Consider the following 19,466-nt stretch of genomic DNA (forward strand, 5'->3'; position numbering starts at 1 on the left):
TGTGGATAGGAACATTGTAATCCAGGAAGAGACTACTTCTGTTTAGATAGATATATTTTTATCATAGGATAAAGGTAATCAGTCAGAATAACTTTGTATTGATTTGCGTTGACCACAGCAAATGCCCCCACTGCATAACAGTGCCTTTAGCCACTTTTTTCCCCTTTTCCTTTACATTTATTTTAGATACTATGTTTTATATACAGTCGGATTATATGACAGTTATTTGTAAAAATTGTAATGTTTTCACACAATTTTTTTTCTTAAGAATGGTTAACAGTAGCTAAATAAATCGTCGGACACTGAACTAAAATGTCCCTTAGATCAGATAAATCCTGGGTGAGACTAGGAGACGAAGACTTTTATTTTGAAAGTAATAGGCGCAAGAAGGCGTGTATACTAGGCGACGTTGCCAAGATACCGATATACACGAACCCCGAAAATACAATAAATTACAGATAACCTCATTCCGCCTTCATTTTTTTTAACTTTCAGATGACTTAGTATCATCCTGCACTCCTCCTAATATACCTTTAGTGGGCAGCCACCCCCCCCCCGTCATAACGCACACACACATTTCGGACACGCCCACGGGCGTGGTTAATTATTGTCGACACGCCTCCTTCTGCCGTGGCTGTGGTTGCTGTGACAACGAACAGAAGACCATTAACTGAAGAAGGAGTTGTTCACGATAAACAATTTGTAGAAGCTTCATAACGCCACAAAGTAAATATAAAACTGTCCTATGTCGAAAAACAAGGTAAGGGAGAGCGAATGAGCAGGTTACTTTATCAACTGCATGTTAGAAGAACGAGTTAACTTTAAATGCAGGTTAGATGTTTATATGAGTAACTTACCTGTATGTATTATTAGTTAGGTTGCTCATTACATGATAACTAACAGTTCTTTATCAGCATTTTCCCCATAAGGGCAACTGCACCTTCTAAAGTTACTAAACAAACTCATGTCCTGCAGGCAGTGGGGTACAAGGGTGCTTACGGTTACCAGAAGAGAAGAGATGGGTGAGTCTGTTTGTGCTTACATATTGGAAAGTACTGTATTATTTCTGTCTTTCTATCTATCTGTTTCTCAAGTTTAAGTTAAATAATGCTTTATTGGCATAAATGTCACGTCACAATATTGCCAAAGTGGGAAAACGTAAGGTTAGTGACATATATAACAAGGTTCATTCAAAAGAAATAACAAGTTGCGAAAATGGGAATATTCATTTATTCCTCGTTCATCAGTAACCCCTTTATTCTGGTCAGGCTTGTGGTGGATATGCAGAATGTCCCAGGACCCCAGTTAATCGCACACACATTCACACACTCATTTATACCTTGGGGTAATTTAGCATAACCTTGGCATGTTGGAAGAAACCAGTGAATATGGAGGAACCTGATCCATCCTGATGCCCTATTTCTGGTTGGAGTTCTCATCAGCTGGAAATTACTCACTGCTGTTGAAGATGGCCCCACATGGACTGTCTGAAGATCACTGAGATTACTGAGGATGGTAGCACTTAAAAACCATGAAAATGGCTTTGGACCTCAATTCATATGAACAGTTATGCTATAATAGCTTTAGGACTGTAATTACCATGAACAGTTTTGCATTCAATTCTCCATCAGTGAACAGTGGATAAGTTCAACAAAACAGACTTCATGTGAAAACTGTCATGAATTTCCTGGTTACACAATTGCACTTTTTGACCATGTACCGTTATAGAAGGGATTTATTTATAATCGCACTATCTGGTGTCAGCCAGATGAGGATGGGCTCCCTTTTGTGTCTGGTTCCTCTCAAGGTTTCTTCCTCATATCGTCTCAGGGAGTTTTTTCCTTCTCACATCGCCTCTGGCTTGCTCATTAGGGATTTATATTAACAGTTATATTGTCAATTATATTATAATAATATTTATTTCTGTAAAGCTGCTTTGTGACAATGTCCATGGTTAAAAGTGCTATACAAATAAACTTGATTTGAATTCAATTGAAACTCATGTGAACACAGGGAGAACATGCAAAACTCCACACAGAAACAAACAGGAATAGTCCCCTAAAAATATAAATATTTGTAAGACTTGCATCACTACTTGTCCCTAAAATGATGACAGGATACCACAAATTTGGCTACAGGTAGAATGATTTCAGTTTTCTCACCCAGTACATGTGGGAGTTTATCAGTGACTCTGTACTCCTCCAGTTCTGGCATGATGCTGATATTTTCTCACAGAATGCATTACTAATTGACGTGTTTTGGGGCAGTTTGTTATATATTGCAGTTTTGTTTGTCTGCTTCTCTCTGTGTGTGTGTGTGTGTGTGTGTGTGTGTGTTTCTTAAGGTACACTTTATTAAAGTTTGACTTCTCATCACAGGGAAGGGAGGAGTTGTGTGCGCTTCAGATGTAGCCTGACCAACACAATCCTGGATGTTCTTCACCAGAGACCAGGCTGGGTCGAGGTCAAGGAGTGAGTCTTACAAAGCAGTGGTGTGAACCTGTTTCTTTAGGCCAAACCAACAAGAATGCTACACTCTCGAGCACTGTGCTGTCTAACTCATATCCCTTTCATCTTTATGTAATGCAGTTCATTTTTGTCTCAACTGTATAGGGATGGAGAATGGGACTTCAACTGGTGTGATGTGGGGTGGCTCAGAGAGAATTTTGACCACACTTACATGGAGGAGCATGTTAGAATTTGTCACTTCCGAAACCACTATGAGGTTAGCAAGAGTAGCAAAGCTAATAATGACCACTGAAATGTAGAAAACTTTTGGCAATTTGCCAGAATTTTCAAGAGTGGAAATGCATTAGTTGAAGATCATTCTAATACTAGTGTTGTTTCTTCTTTGCAGTTGACACGCAAAAACCTTTTGGTCAAGAACTTAAAGCGCTATAGAAAAACACTTGATCGTGAAGCTGGCCGCCAGGAGGCAGCTAAATGTGACTTCTTTCCACGGACCTTTGAACTCCCTAGTGAGTACCATCTCTTTGTTGAGGAGTTTAAGAGAAGTCCAGGCAACATCTGGATTATGAAGCCGGTAAGTACAAAGCCCTATCAATTATACACAGAGATACATATTATTTTATACTGACTGCAGAATGCACTCTGAAAGTAATTCAGAGTGACACACTTCTTGTTGTTTTCCATATACATGCACATTGGACGTTTGAATGAAACTTTGACAATCAGGGTAAACTGATTTAATGTCAGTTTTCATTAGAGTTATTTACATACAGATGGGTGACAAATTAAAGGGAAAAATGGTGGCTTTGTTATGCTGTGGGAGGTAATTCACTGGCATGATTGGGTTTACGTGTCTCCTTAGAGCAAGGCTGTCAAAAAATGCTCATAAACTGCAGAAAAAAAATATTTATTTATTTATTACATATTATTATTTATCTATTAGCACTAGACTCTGAAAGTAGGAAATTTTTAGGAAAAAGAAGGGCTTAAAGAAAGTATACAACTACATGAACTATTAGTTGATAATATTCATTATATTTATTAAAGGTTTTTAAAAATAAATATATTAGCGATTGCAAAGACTAGTCGATTAGGCTAATCAAACTACTGTAGTCACTGGCATGGGGATGTCGACTACTCGAGGCAGTGGAAAAACAGCAAGGCAGATGGTATAATATAATATTTTCTTTTGCTTTAATGAAACATTTTCACTTTGATATCACGTTGTATGAAGTGTACTGCACTCGTCAATTTTTGCTTTAACTATGGAAAAGATGACTAGTCGACTAGTCCACTATTTTATTTTTAAATTAGCCCTACAGATCAACTAGTAAAGATTAATAGTAGTGCAACCCCTTATATATACTGTATCATATCTGTTTTCCAAATTTTTAATATACGTTATGGTAAGAAAAAGATTTTAAAACTGACACAAACGTATCTCTACTAAGATCATACATGTCCTTAGTCTCCCAGCTGTATTGTCTTCGTGTTCCACAAACTTTTCTTTTTTCAACATTTGTAGTCTCTCATTTCAAGATTTGGTGTCAGTCACTGAATCACATCAAAGGCCAATGCATTTCTGAATCGTTTTTAGATAGTGGTCTGACTTATATCAGACATATCAGATAGGTGTCAGTTTTTGCCAGAGTTTCAGTCCTGTGAGATGCAAGTGCTTCTCGTATTGTTAAATGGTGTCTAGGCAATGCAGGCAGGCGCTACACTATAGGTCTGGTGTGAATTCTAGATATTATTAGTATGAATATGTTGAGTAGTAGGTACTATGAGCCGTTTATTTTGTCACACAGGCCAAATGAAATGAGACAGCAGGCCATATTTGGTCCATAGGCCTTGAATTTGGCAATGTACCTTAGAGGGAAGTCTCACTGCAAATCAATACATGTTATTCTGACTGATCACCTTAATCCTAAAATGAAATATTTCTATCCTGATGGGAGTGGTCTTTTCCCAGATTATAGTGCCCCCATACATAGGGCATAAAAGGTTCACTGCATGGTTTGATGAGTATAAAAATTATGTAAATCATATGCTTGGCCTTTGCTGTAACCGGATCTCAACTCAGTTAAACATATAATGGAGATTTTGTACCACTGTATTGAACAGCCCTCTCCATGATCATCATAAAAACACCAGTTGAGGGTATATCTTTTGGAGAACTGTTCTGGTGGGCTTTTGGTGGTCCAACAAATTACTAGGGCACTTTATGTTAGTTTTTCCTTTAATTATATAGAACACCATGTGCCATTGCTACCTTGGCCATTGTGGGAACTAGCTGACAGTGTACACTTTAACTTCACTTCATATTCATTCTTTTATTTAAAATCTTGCTGTGCTGGAATACAGAGCCAACCATAAAATAATATGCCATTGTCTAATAACATGAAATGTTCTGAATGCATTTGTTTTTTCAAATAAAATTGCAATAGTAGCTATTATCATCCCATACAGGTGGCCCGCTCACAGGGGAAGGGAATTTTTCTTTTTCGGAAACTGAAGGATATCATGGAATGGAAAAAGGTATAGCATATCTGCCTTTAACTGTATGTATATTGTTTATATTTATATGTACTTTATGTATATTAAGGAAACACAGTGTGGCTAAACCATAAATGGTGTTTGTGTTTCACTGAATTAAACAAGGAAACAAATTATTAGGAACGTACAACAAGGAAAGTATCCATTCAACAATAAGAAAGTAATAGTGATGTTATTTTATCTAGGATGGAATCCGCTTTGAGGAACAAAAAGAAGAAGCTCAGGTTGAGAGCCATGTTGCCCAACGTTATATTGAGAACCCTTATCTCATAAATGGTGCATAAGCCAGTTAACCTCTCTGTAGATTTTTTACTTAATTTGCATTGTTATAGCTTTTTGATTAGAGCTCATATTTATTCACAGGCAGAAAATTTGACCTCAGAGTCTACGTTCTTGTAACTTCAGTAAGTGAGCTTCTGGAATTGTGCTTGGATTGATTTACACCATAAGGCAATTTGGAAATGTGTAAAAATAGTATGAAATCTCATACAGTAACTCATATAGTATATTTCTGTAGTATCTCCCACTCAAGGCTTGGCTGTATAGAGATGGTTTTGCCAGATTCTCCAACACCAGATTCTCCCTTAGCAGTATTGATGATCAGTGTATCCTTTTTATGTGCTTTGTGCTGTGTTTTAAGTTTGCACATTTACTAAATATAATTTATAGTTATGGAATACACGAATGAGCCACCTTTAACTTTAATTTACAATCAGATGTCCATCTCACTAATGTGGCAGTACAGAAAACAGCCCCGGACTATGATCCTGAGAAGGTATGCAATGTTGCATTGGTACGAGTATGTCATTTTAGATGTCTACCATAATGGGACAAAGTATATGAAATGGTATGTTTAATAACAATGGGTTCTTTTTCCTTTTTTTTTTTTTTTTTTTTTTTTTTTTTTTTGCTTTTAACAGGATGGCAGAATTGTTGTGTTTGAATTGTTGAATCTATCCTTGTATGACTATAGTCTACACAGTAACTGTCTCTCATTATTAATTTTTGCAAAAATTAGATTCATTATTTTAATTTTTATGTTCAGAGAAGGATACACTGAATAAATGTGTTTAGTCTATAGATTAGTTTAGTCTGCCTCTGCATTTGTTACAGGAGTCACAAATACAATACTGTGCAGAAGTTTTAGGCACCTTGTACATTATCCAGTCAGTACAAAATAACATTTTCGATTCCGAAACATTAGTTTTCTAGCACAAAATTAAATGTTACAGAAAAATGTTTGTATGTCATTAAAGAAAGCAGTATATTACATAAGAGACCACTTTTCCTGACAAAAAACACAATGAAGGCTGCTGGGTTTTGCTGCAAAAATAAGAAGCAAGTGAGACAGCCAAAGTCTCCAGAGGAACCGTGGCTGGTTCTGCAAGATGCTCAATAAAGCTTCCCAGATAATGTCCTTATAAAACTGCACAAATTGTACATTGAGACTACTTTTTTTTTGTCATGGGAAATATTGACTTCATTTACTACTGTTTACTGCCCTTTACTGCATTTTTTTAAAATGTAGAAACATTTAATTTCATTATTTTGAAGGCATCTTTGCTCTACAGCATTTCTTTGTATGTGCCTAAAACTTTTGTACAGTACTGTAGATGAGGACCACATATTTTAAGTAATCTTATTATTACTTATTTGTTAATTGTTAAAAAAAAAAAAGAAGAAGAAAAAACCTCTTAAATTGTACACTACTGATTATAAATAATGTAAATAAGTCTAACTTTGTCTGTTTACAGGGTTGCAAATGGCAGATGCAACAGTTGCGACGTTACTTGACTGCAAAGCATGGTAGAGAGACAGTGGAGGCTCTTTTTAACGACATTTACAACATCTTTATCCGCAGCTTACAGAGTGTGCAGAAGGTCATCATTAATGACAAGCACTGTTTTGAGTTGTATGGATATGACATTCTGCTGGACCAGGATCTTAAGCCGTGAGTACTCTGTTTACTCTAGCATTTTCATTCTTACTAACATTCATAACACTTATTGTCCCATTTATAACTATTATACATCTACATAATAATTCTCACAATTGCATGAAGTGGACTAAATGACATTCAGTAGGAAATAAAAAACATTCCATAGTTTCATAATGTTGCAACAAGTTCCTGGTGTGTGTTATCTGCATTGTGTGCTTTGTAAGCCTGCTGAGCCTGCAGTGCTAAATATTTTCTCTCAGTGGAGTTACATGTTACATTTTACACAAGGCATATCAGTAGATGGCAGGTGCCTTTTACAAGTATACATTGAGTATCTGCTTGCTAACATTATAACACTATAATGCCAGTTCAACTTAAAGCAACTAGCAAATGAAAGTTACAGACCATACAAGGGCCAACCACTTTCTGTAAGCACAGTATTAGTTCAGTAAGATATAAATCTACATGTTAACATTTATAATTTCAAAATAAATTTGACATACTGACACTTCTGAGCATTCCAATAAAATTAAATAGTAAGCTGTTAGCTATCATTGTACATGGAGCTGAGAATCAGAACCACATCTCTTTCAGGAATGGGTATTTAATGGAATGGGTATTTTTTTTTTTATTAAATTAACAAGTGATACACAAACAAATAACCAAAACAAGACTGTAAGTATGAACATGGTCTTCAAAGGCCTGTACCATGAAGGTAGTTGAACAAAACTCAGGGTTACGGGATTAGTTTTGAGTTGACAAAACCAAATCAATCCAGTCAGGCTTTACAGGTATCATGACGCTGAGTTTCTCTGTTAACGCAGGCTTTGATCCTTAAACTATGATTAATCCAGAATCACGTGCACATAAAAGTGTGAAGTCAGCACCGAACAGTCAATAGCATGCAACATGGAAAAAGCAGCATACTTCCGGCTGAAGAGTAAGAAATTATTGTTGCGGAAATATGAGGAATTTAAACCGACACTAACCGCAAAAAGCAACACTGTTGCAGCTATCAAAGCTTGGGAACATTGCTAGTAGAACATTGCTGATTGTGTTTACGCCACTTTCATGGTACCTAAAATCCACGGATGGCACAAAATAAACTGAAACTTACCTGGCTAGCCACCTAAACCGGCTTCATGGTACAGGCCCCAGACAATAGAAGAATCATAACTTTGCACCCATGATATGGTTTGTTTCTTATCTGAAGTCAGTGTTCATGCGTATAGCCATGTTTTGGTTATTTGCACATGACAAAATGACATGAAACACACAGCCAGCATGTGCTTAAAAAGGCATAACGAGACAGAGGTGAGGGTGATTAGTGTGGCATGTTACAAGCTTTTGTGACGTGCATGGGCAGATGGGTACTGTAGTTCCAGGCTATCATGACGATCTCATTCAGTTTACAGTTAGAAATTTAGGTACTGCTTTAGCTTTTGCCTTGTATACTGATTTTAAAATTGAAAATGTGTTATACTGAAAAAATATGTGAATTTGACTTTAGAAAAGCTTTAGTGAACCATAGTTTTGGGTGTTGTCGTGAACTCATATTTTGCATAAGAAATCTTATTTTGCAAGTTGTAAAAGATGCAAATTTCCATGAATTCAAGATTCAACTTAAATTTATCAAGGGCTAACATTTATACTTATGTCTTTTATTAATCCCTCAGTCCATTTCTTATGCTATGAAAAGTGAATAAATAAACAATGAGGTTGTCATAGTTATTGTCATTTTTTTTGCACATTTTGTGGTGCATTTCTAGTATTCAACTTCTTAAACTGTATAGTTCATACATGGTATATTATAAATTTGGTCAGAACATTAAATGTATAGTATGTGAGACTGGAAGTATTCAGAGAGTTCATAACATTAATATTAACTGTTGTATGAAGTTCCCTGTGAAAGATCTTTCATATTCTACTTCTATTTCACCCAGTTCCTTTAAAACATACTACATTTGTGAGTTCACCCACAAGAGCAAACTCACTTGCAAATGTTTTATATCCTGCTTGTCTCGTTGCAGGTGGCTGCTTGAGGTGAATGCTTCTCCCTCTCTCACTGCCAGCAGTCAAGAGGATTATGAGCTGAAGTATAGACTGCTGGAGGACACTTTGCATGTTGTGGACATGGAAGGCTGGTATGATGTGCCATAATATTTAAAATGTTAAATATCTAAACTGGTGGTATTATCAGTTGCAAACATGTTGCTGGTTTAACTTGGTTGTATATGGGATGTTTGAGCAGTCTACTTATACAATCTTTATTAACCATCTTTATTAACTTTATTAACTAAAATGTGTACAATACACAGTGCCATTCAGAACTGTGCTTTTACTCTCAGTCTTACTGGCAGAGAAAAGCAGGTTGGTGGATTTGACCTCATGTGGAATGATGGCCCAGTCTACAGGGAAGATGTGAGCTTGGAGGCTCTGGGAAGCACCTACCAAATAGCCAACACACATCTTGGTGATTATTTTAATAATAGCTAAACAGTACTTTAAGAATTATCATCAGTACATTACGTGCTAGTAATTGCACATTTAGTTCTGTGAGCTATTGAAAATCTGAAATTAATTCACTGACAAATTCTTAGTATCCCGTGTTTTATATATCACTGGCATGAGTTGTGTCTGTATTTTGCTGTCTCTGTTGTAACAGGCTGTGTGAATGATCGGAAGAAACAGCTGCAACAGCTCTTGAAGCCACATCCAGGACAGAAGAGAATATGAATAAAAAACTATACACAGTAATAATGTTCTGCTTCCTTATGTTCCTGACTGCTTCCAGAGCTAGTGGAGTTTTCTGTCACAATTGGCATTATGCTCAAATTAGGGCAAGGCTGCGTAAGTGCTTGTTGAAGATGCTTTAGATCCAAGCAATTTGAGAACTGGCCCAATGGCATCAGGCATTGGCAGCACTAACAACTTACCATATAGGAGATTAAGAAAATGGAAAAGCTTTTTTTATTATTCATGTTGCATTTGCAGCATCGCATGCAAACAATCAGCAACAAAAGAAAAATGCGATCAAAAACAGTCGTACCGTGACTATTTTGTGACACAGAAGACAGTGTTGCTGCCTCACAGTTCCAGGGTCCCCAGTTCTAACCTGATTCCTTAATTAGCTAAAACAAATAGACCATAGTTGTGAAGGAGTATGTGAACTAGAACTAATATCAGATAGCCAGGCCCCTGAGGTCATGGTCATGAGGTGATGACTTTGCAGTTAGTACTTGGCTAGAAAAGGAGCACACAGGAAAACTTGCCTCATAGGCTGAGAGAACTGTTGCTTATTTAGCAAGCTCCCCTGAATGAGGAGTAAAGCAGACAACTGATATGATGCCAAGTGCTGCTAGAAAAAAGCAAGGCAAGCTGCACTGTGGTGTGACAAAAGGAAAGTAGCCAGCCCCCCCCAGTAGACAGCAGAGGGCTGATTGTGTTAATGAGCTGCAGGCAAGCATAAAGGCCACCTTGGCAAACCCAATCCTCCACCTAATGCAACATTTCAAATGCCTGACCTAGTTTATGGTACATCAGCCCAGGTGTGTTTCCGAGCTATTGTGTACCAGTTCCATAAAGGAGCTCTTTTTTGCATTTTAGGGTGCAAAGGAATCTGCAGCCTGGAGTAAAAGCATGCATACAGTAATGTTTGCAATGAAGTGGCAGATGTGGAAACAGTAAGACTGAAATCAGTGTTATCAGTAGAGAAACCACTGGCCTCAAAAATGGTGGAAAACTTTCCATCTTTTCCGTATTTCTAGTTTTACAATCTGGAACTGAAATAGTTGCTTCTCGGAGTACTCCTTATCCAGTCACTGACTTTTGGTAAGCAGCTTCTTCTAGGTATTGTTGCAGATGTGCCATATTCTTTCCATGTCTTAATAATGGATTTAATGATGCTTTGTGGGATGTTTGAGATACATTTTTTGTAATCAAACCCTGTTTGATATTTTCCCAGAACTTTGTCCTGGACTTTAATAGAACTTTGTCCTGGAGTTTAATATCTACTTGCTCTTCATGGTGTTTGTCTAAGTATGTTGCCTAACCAAATCTGGGACCTTCTAGGAACAGGTGTATTTATAATGAGATCATGTGACACTTTAATTGCTCACAGGTCGACTTCCACTAATTGTGTGGATTATGATAACAACTGGTTGCACTAAAACTAATTTAGGGGTTTCACACCAATGGGGGTAAACATTTATGTAACCACAGCGGTTACATTTTGTATTTGTAAATAATTTGGCAAACTATATAGATTTTTCTGTCCACTTCAATATTATGAGTTATGTGTAGGTTGATGATATACAGTATAATCCTAATAGATTCCATATTAATTCCAGGTTGTAACACTAAAAATGTGGAAACATTCAAGGGGGTGGAGGTGGGGGGGTATACATATGCAAGGCATTGTATGTATTCTATCAATTTCATTTGCGTAAGTCATTTGTAAAAAGTATGTTTGTGATTGTATTTATATATGATTGAACATAAATTTCAATATCCTGCAAATCAGCCATGAACTGGCATGTAAAAGAATGATAGGCAAAACAAGACAATCTGATGAGGGCATGAATAATTTTATAACATTTCTCATAAAATAGTGCATTCAGTCAAACAAAAGCAGAATGGTACATGAACATGTTTTTCCCAGTTGAATGCCTTTGACACACAAACATTAAAAATAAAATACTAAAAGTTTAGGTGCAGAAATACAGTAGCAAGATGCCTACTACCTCAATCAGATACCATCCGACATTATTCAAGTAAGGTGTTCATCTATAAATCTTAACAGTATAGTCACTACCATTACTTTTCCAATAAAATTAACACATGCGGCACCAAAAGACAATTAACAACTTTATGCACTTTTTCTGAGAAATAAAATGGGCAAAAATAGAGACAAGGATACTGAAATAATAGACATGCTCCTAAAAATACATTTATGATATCATCAAACAACAAACTGTATTCTGAAAATCTAGAACATACTTTAACAACTGCACCTCCTTAACATCATATGAAAACTATACTTAGCAAATACAAGATATTGCTCAAAATAGAGAATACAGCATGCTCAAAATATACATGAGCAAGCAATAAATGTTGTGTAGTACCAAAGGGCAATAAAGAAGACAAATATGAACAAAATAGCAAAAAAAAAAAAAAGATTGCCTAAATTCAACAGAGAAAAGCCCTTATATACACGTCACATTACAAAAATACATATAGCCATTACAAAACATTCATTATTCATGTCAAAAATATACATTCTTTAATGTATATTAGTACCATATTACTGTAGGTCCAAACAAACTTTAAATTACATGTTGCTGGCAACAGGCTAGCAGGAACCACTTCAAAAACACTAATGTTTATATCTTAATCAAATTTGTAATGTCTAGGCCTTAACTGTAAATGAGGATTTTACTGTAGGTAAGCATTTACAAGAACTGTCTTCTTCCAGGAGATATGTCCAAATAATTTATTAAACTTTACATATTAAATAAATAACCCTCTTTTGCGAAACTAATACAATTTAAATATTACATCTTTCATAACAGACCAAAAAGTCAGCTGTTATCCTAAAACCTTCTAAAGGAAATGTAGTAAATACAATGCAATGCAAAATATTATTTTGCAGATAAATAGTTATTGTGACACATATTGTGCACTCAAGCTGTTACGTTTCTGATGATTAATGTATGATTATTGTAATTGTTTTACTTGAACAAGTGGGCATTTTTTTAGCTTTCTATCTGCCCTGCTCCCTTTAATGCTATTATTTTCACTGACAACTCTTTTAACCCCAGCCACTGCACCACTGCCCCCAATCTCTGTCTGCCGCCCTTCTTTTTGTTCTCTCTTCCCTGAAAGAAGGGAGTCTCGTTTATTAGCAGCACCGACGCGCTTATCAAGTGCACTTCTCGTTCCCACAGGTGGATCTTTGTGACTCTCTGCTTCAGCAGCTCTCCCATTGTGCCCTTTCCAGGCTGAAGGCTGTCTTTTGCTCTTCATACTCAGCTCCTGAGAAACCTTTTGCAGACTTCCATCAGCCTCCATTTGTTTTTGGTGGCTTTTTGGGCTTACAGGATAATAAGGTCTACCCATGGCTTTGTTCTCCAAGGCTGAAGCCCTACTTTCACTACTGCTTCTTTTGTGCGTGATGCTGGGTGAAGTTTTGCGCTCCAGCAGTGGGCTGAGGCGGGAATGGCGCTGGTAGGTATATGGAGAACAGCTCCCATTGCACAATGGGTAGCGTGCATGGCAGTAGAGGCAGCGAGATAGCTGGCATGATGATGGGCTGCCCAGGGATGATAGGAGAGTAAAAGGAAAGGGGCGCTGACTCTGGCGCATGCTTTTGGGGGAGCTGAGGCGAGTAGGAGGTGCTGTGTGAGGTCGAGAAAGGCTGGCTATTTGTGGACCATTAGGGGCACGACATCTAATACGTACATTGGCTGCCGTGGGTTGGCTGCTCTCATTCTGAATGGTCTGGACCTGGTGCCACTCTAGCTGCAGCAGACGTTCCAGGAACATCTCAAGCTGGCCAACCGGTTTGGGACGTGGTGCACGTTTCCCCTCCGTGTTCAAGAAGACGGCAAGTTGCCTCAGGCTCCAGGTGTTGAAAGGTGGAGGTAGGAAATCAGAATAATTGTAGCTATCCCTTTCTGTTTGTACTGTCCTGGGGCCTGGGATATCTGGATGCAGGTCCACTGAGTCAACGATTTCCGCTCTGAGATTGAGCTGAGGAGGGGTGCAGGGAGAAGGCAGCACAGGGAGCCTCTCTGAATCAGACAGGTCACTGGCACTGTCTGTGTCATCCTCTTTGTGTTCCAGGAGGCGCAGGGACTCAAGGTCTCGGACATTTGCAGGCAAGCGGAACTGATGAGGGGCCAGCGGAAGTGATAAAGCACGCCGGCTCTTTTCTCGGGCTGCATAGCTCTGCTCAACCTCAGTGCAGCATGGGGACTGGTGCTGCACCTTCTGCCTCTTCTCTTCCCATTCTGATAGTGATGGCTTGGACCTTGGATGCCTTATGTCAGCTTCAAACTGTGTGCTGTAAACATACAGAGCACATCAGAGGTTTGGGGGGGGGGGGGTACAAAGTGGTATACAAAACAGCTAAATACATTGGCACTTTAAAAGGGACAAACTCACTGTAGCATCTTGTACATGCCAGCGTTAGGACTCTTGACGTGCTTTGTTTGGTTCCTGTGTTGGCCCTTCTGACAAATCACAATAAAAGTCACATAATTCTGTTATATTTACATGCTCTCCATGTATACAAAAAGACAAACTTACAGTTTCAGCTCTGGGCAAGGGCTCCTTGTCCTGTCCTGAAATGACATTCTTATGCACCAAGCTTGTTTTTTTCTGAGGTTTCTGGTTCTGATTGACTTTGCCACCTGTTTTATTGTTGCTGAAAATACAAACAAAACATCAAAACATGGTCTACTGTATATATGCAGACTATGGTCTCCATAGTTCCCCCCAAAGACTCATACCTGGTAACGATCTCAGTATTTTCTGAATTCTTAACTCTAATCTTCTCTTTAACTGGCACCCTCTTCAGTATCGTCGATGTTGTCCTTTCTTGTAAAATGGGTCCCATTGCAACAAATCCGCCAATGCTAATGTTGCCAAGAAATGTCCCATTTAAACCAGTCAACTCGTCTTGATCTGACCATTGCAGAATGTCACGATGTTGTAATCACTGCATGCCTGGAAACGGTAAAGAGCAGTGAATAACAGCAGGTTACTGAAGGTCCGAATAATTCGCAGATATTTCTGTAAATAGCTTTCCGTGGTGTTTGTTAGCAAAATCTACCTCCAGGCGACATCCTGACACCAGCAGCCGAGCTTAAGTGCAGCTAACAACATGCGTCGTATGAAACTTACCGTTTATTAACCTGTCAGCTATCACTGAAGGCTTTTTTTCAGTCTTGTTTACCTTCTCCGTGTGCGTTCAGTGCCGCTGTGACGCTATGCATGACGGGAAATGAAGTGCGCCTTGAAATGAAATCTAGTGGTTGGATATTTTGCTGGAGACTATGACACCTCTTCGTACAGTCAATGCAAGCAGAAGCTCATTATACTGTCATGATTTAGCCACTAAAAGTGGTTCGAGGTAGTGTTTACAAACGCTACATACTGCTGTTTGTGTAAGTAACTTCATTACCCACAAAGGAGTGATGCAGCCGTCACGCAGCCTCAGTGTGTGTGTGTGTGTGTGTGTGTGTGTGTGTGCGTGTGTGTATTAGTGACGGTAATTCGACTCTTCGCCGAGTCGGATCGTTTTGTCAGTTCACTAATAAGAGCCGACTCTTTCGGCTCCTAAACTGCTCATTGGCACGTGTGTGTGTGTGTGTGTGTGTGTGTGTGTGTGTGTGTTTTTTCCTGACTCGACCAAAATTTGACCAGTGACTGTTCACCTTATGGCTGAAATTGTTCATGGAATCTTACACTAACATTTGATAAACAAAATGACATTCATGTATATTGTATCTTATAAAATATATTTGACAATTATAACCAGTCGCCTACTCTAATCCATGTGATTCATTTCAATTAGCTAGGCTAAATACATCTTAAACATGCAGCTGTCATACACAGCTGACATACACAAGTAAAAGTTCAGATGATGGGGGTGGGGGTCAAAGAGAAAAAATGCGGAAACGGATTCATATGCGAGTCGGCTCCAAAGAGCCGGATCAAAGAACCGGCTCGCTCCCGAAACACACTTCTTTAGTTTGTACCCGTTTGGCACTACACTTCTGCAGGCTTTACGCAGTTTGTGAGAGTAATGTCTCAGGCTTAGGTTGTGCAGTTTAACCTATATGACCATCATTATTTCGACAACGATGTAATGTATAAACACTACTGGAGGAGCTGCAGATGAAAGAAATAGCAAAACACATCGGATCGGAAGTTTATGGTGAGACGATATGATTATGACGCACAAACTGCTTCCCGGTGACATTTCAAAGATATGTGGAGTTACTGAACTAGAGAGAAACCTGAAAATGGCATTGCACCTGATTTTTTTTTCTCAGGCTTATACACTTAAGTGCCACAACAAACTGCTTTACTTGAATTTGGCGTTGATTTAATGACATTGTCCTCACTGAGAAATGAAACTGTAAGTCAAGTAATGTGTTTTATTTACCTTCAGGTGTAGTAAAGCCTTGTCGTACACTGGATATGGCTTGTTCTACCAGACACAGCCAGGAAAATACATCCTCAGGAGAATCAGATGATGAGCTATTTTTTGTTGGGGTGTCAGATATCTCAAAGCAAGCGTCCCCTCTGAACCATAGAGACAAAGCATGGTCAAACACCAAAAGAGAGAGAAAGCCTGTGAAAATTCGTCCACCTAGTCCCACATCGCCACAACAGAGACCAGCAGGCCGTAGTTTCTCCTGTGAACCCCCTCCCAAGCCCATCATCCATAGACGGGCCCAGTCTCTACCGTCACCTTCAGAAAGGCGGCGGATGAGTGGTAGAATTGGGGTCCGATTTGTGGACTCACTGGGAATGGACCTAGAAAATGTTAAGGTTTTCAGAAGTGGAGAAGACCCGTTTGTACCGGAACATGTTTTGTTTAGACTTTTGATGAACGCAGAGCTAGCAGCCAATAAGAGCTTGGAGATTTCCCTACCCTATTTGAAACCTGTGTTCCCTGAACAACCTGGTGACTGTTCAAATTTCCTGGAACGTTTATGTAATCAGCAAGTGTGCTTGGAACGTGTTTTATGCTATGAGCCTGGCATCATTGGGATTGTCCAAGTGGTCAACCTGGCCTTTGAGAAAGAGGTTATCGCTCGTTACTCTTTCACAAACTGGAAGAGCTGTGCTGACACCAAGGCTTGCTGGGTTGCCAATAAATACTTGGAAGGCCGTTCCTGTGGATGTAGCTGTGACAGTTTTCGGTTCCATCTCCCAGTTCCACCGTTCATCCTACACCCTGGAGCTGTACTGGAGTTTGCAGTCTGCTATAAAGTGCAGGGCACTCAGTTTTGGGACAACAATGAGGGACAAAATTACAAGTTAGTCTGCCAGAGCTACAAAATCCCTGTGCCCAAGGAATGTGAAGATAGCATGATACATTTTGTGTGAGCGTTCTGAATCAGTGTATGTACAGTATACTCTCAGTGGCCACTTTATTCACTACATCTGCCTTTTAATTTGGTAAACTTATATACTGTAGATGCACTTTGTAGGTATACATTTAGTGAATGTAGCCCATCTTTTGTAATTCACAATTTGCTAATCAGCTTTTCATCAGTGTAAAGGGACTGTCACAAGAAGGATAAGATATTATTTGGGTGGTGGACCATTCTCAGCACATTAATGACACTAACATGATCGTGGCATGGTTTTGTTTTTGTGTGTGTGTGGGGGGGGGGGAGGTATTGGTAGGTGTGTCACAGGCACTGGAGTGTTGTTATGCACTAGGGTTAGGGTTAGTTATGTTTACTTAACCTAATAAAGTGGCCACTGAATGTTTGTCTGCTATTCACCAGCACACTTTATTGTATCAAAATCGAATAACAAATTGTTTGCCAAAACATCTGAGATAGTCCTGGAAAGAATTAGGACTCTGACATCCAAATAACTACCACAACTACTAATGAACCCTTACAGATACATCTGTGCCACCAGCTGGACTTTTGATCATAGAGCAAAATATGATGTGCAGTATTTGTTTACCTTGTGAGCTGAGACTATTGAATAGAATGTCTTACCAAACATTATTGAGTTATAAGCCTCTAAGTCACTATTTGCCAAATGCTCTTTTATCTGAAGTGCCTGAGTAATGGTTAGAAGGAAATGAATTACATTAAACTCACAATTTTGTAAACTAAGCAATAAATCCTTTATTCCATCCCAATGTTTTGTTTTTCTTGGTGCAGTACATGGGAGCATTTTATTTGAACAAATCTTTAAAGTGAACTGAACCGGATCACATGGATTAAACGACTCGTTCAGAAAGATTTGGTCATCCTTTTTTTATACACAGTTTTAACACTCAGTAACTATGTCAAATGAGTATTCATTAATAACAGGAAACAGTCCTCAAGTCATAGGTTCATTACATTGGCAGAGTGGGGGGGGGGGGGGGTGTGTTTGGCGATGGCACGAACAACCCTGGGTCCGCCTTCTAAGGGGGCCCCTACTGATCATGAAGTTTTTTTTTTTGTAAATTTATTTAATTTTTTAGTAAGAAAACATAAATCAAATGTCCATTCCAAATCATTTTATTACAAAATTAGTTTTTAAAAAATCATTACATCGCAAGCTACTAAATTGTGTGTTGCAATTTGTTTACATACAGTATGTGTCATTTCCCTTTAGAACAGCAACAGGCAGAGAGGACTTTTAGCCGTCTGAAACTCACCAAAAGTTATTTGCGATTAACAATGGGTGAGTCGTAGCTCTCAAATTTAGCACTGCTCTGCATCAAAAGAGAAGTTGACATTGACAAGGACAAGGTAATCGCAAGATTTGCCAAAGAAAAGGCGAGGAAGATGAAGCTTTAAATAGCCCAAATGTCGTTTGTTGTGTAGTCTATAACCTGGTTCAGTAATGCATTGTTCTCATTTGAAAAACTTTCCTCCCTTTGAACTTGTTTAATGAGCTCGTTCAGTTGCTCGGTTTTCTTAATCAGACTGTCTGATTGTTTGGGTCAGATAACACAACAGGTTGGAGCTGTCAATGGATTTTTAAGTTATCTGTTTGTTTGTAGTTGGTAATACTTCACTGTTGTGTTTTGGTCTAATGTAGGCCTAATCGTTGCTGAACGCCTTTACTGTTTTTTTGAGAACTATTTTGACCCTAAATGGAATGTATTGTTTTTCTAAACAATAAACCCAGGATACTGACTGCTTGTGTGTACTACATGTGTGATTTGAAAGATTACTGAACACAATACCTAAGCCTAGCCTACATTGTCTTAGTTTGCTGATCCAGATTGTTGAATTACATGTGTATCCATTCATGTCTGAGGTTGAATTTTTTTTTTTTTTTTTTTATACAAGATTTTAATAATAAGGGGGCCCTGAACATAATCCCATAGGATTACCCAAAGGGCTATCTATTATTGTATTATAGGATTACCCAAAGTGCTATATATTATATTATAGGATTACCCAAGGCGCTATATATTATATTATAGGATTACCCAAAGCGCCATATATTATATTATAGGATTACCCAAAGCGCTATATATTATATTATATTATAAGATTACCCAAAGCGCTATATATTATATTATAGGATTACCCAAAGCGCTATATATTATAATCCTATAGGATTACGCAAAGCGATATATTATAATCCTATAGGATTACGCAAAGTGATATATAATATATTATAGGATTACCCAAAGCGATATATATTATATTATTATCCTATAGGATTACCCAAAACTCTTTCCTTCTCGACCCTGAACGAGTCACTTGGTAAAAGAATCGAATCTTTTCTTTTCACTCAAACGG

At 38.3% G+C, this 19,466-nt stretch overlaps 3 protein-coding genes across 8 annotated transcripts; 2 read left to right on the forward strand and 1 right to left on the reverse strand.

Annotated features, from left to right (window-relative positions):
* The first annotated feature begins 344 nt into the window (after positions 1-344).
* Positions 345-9,716, forward strand: ttll9 (tubulin tyrosine ligase-like family, member 9). 4 transcript variants are annotated; one of them, XM_053644373.1, is made up of 14 exons: positions 350-760; positions 976-1,022; positions 2,379-2,471; positions 2,589-2,724; positions 2,857-3,042; positions 4,938-5,006; positions 5,210-5,300; positions 5,388-5,428; positions 5,542-5,629; positions 5,741-5,799; positions 6,779-6,975; positions 8,994-9,107; positions 9,312-9,436; positions 9,629-9,716. In XM_053644373.1, the coding sequence occupies exons 1-14, from the start codon at positions 746-748 to the stop codon at positions 9,697-9,699; spliced, it is 1,332 nt and encodes a 443-aa protein (XP_053500348.1). In that variant the 5' UTR covers positions 350-745; the 3' UTR covers positions 9,700-9,716. The 4 variants fall into 4 exon arrangements, with proteins under 4 accessions (XP_053500351.1, XP_053500348.1, XP_053500350.1 ...); XM_053644375.1 differs by having other exon boundaries at positions 356-760; positions 2,613-2,724; XM_053644374.1 differs by having other exon boundaries at positions 739-831.
* A 1,814-nt stretch (positions 9,717-11,530) lies between these two features.
* fam217ba (family with sequence similarity 217 member Ba) lies at positions 11,531-15,340 on the reverse strand. Of its 3 annotated transcripts, none has more exons than XM_053644351.1 (5): positions 14,869-15,340; positions 14,475-14,691; positions 14,272-14,389; positions 14,128-14,192; positions 11,531-14,026 (listed from the first exon to the last, which is right to left on the reverse strand). In XM_053644351.1, exons 2-5 carry the CDS (start codon positions 14,579-14,581, stop codon positions 12,679-12,681), a joined length of 1,638 nt encoding a protein of 545 aa, XP_053500326.1. In that variant the 5' UTR covers positions 14,582-14,691; positions 14,869-15,340; the 3' UTR covers positions 11,531-12,678. The 3 variants fall into 3 exon arrangements, with proteins under 3 accessions (XP_053500326.1, XP_053500324.1, XP_053500325.1); XM_053644349.1 differs by having other exon boundaries at positions 14,128-14,195; XM_053644350.1 differs by having other exon boundaries at positions 14,128-14,195; positions 14,798-14,885.
* Positions 15,341-15,700: 360 nt separating this feature from the next.
* ppp1r3da (protein phosphatase 1, regulatory subunit 3Da) lies at positions 15,701-19,438 on the forward strand. Its single transcript, XM_053643012.1, has 2 exons — positions 15,701-15,904; positions 16,142-19,438. The coding sequence occupies exons 1-2, from the start codon at positions 15,865-15,867 to the stop codon at positions 17,083-17,085; spliced, it is 984 nt and encodes a 327-aa protein (XP_053498987.1). The 5' UTR covers positions 15,701-15,864; the 3' UTR covers positions 17,086-19,438.
* Positions 19,439-19,466: the final 28 nt, after the last annotated feature.

Source organism: Ictalurus furcatus, chromosome 15, assembly GCF_023375685.1.
Source record: "Ictalurus furcatus strain D&B chromosome 15, Billie_1.0, whole genome shotgun sequence".
NCBI classification, from domain to species: domain Eukaryota; kingdom Metazoa; phylum Chordata; class Actinopteri; order Siluriformes; family Ictaluridae; genus Ictalurus; species Ictalurus furcatus.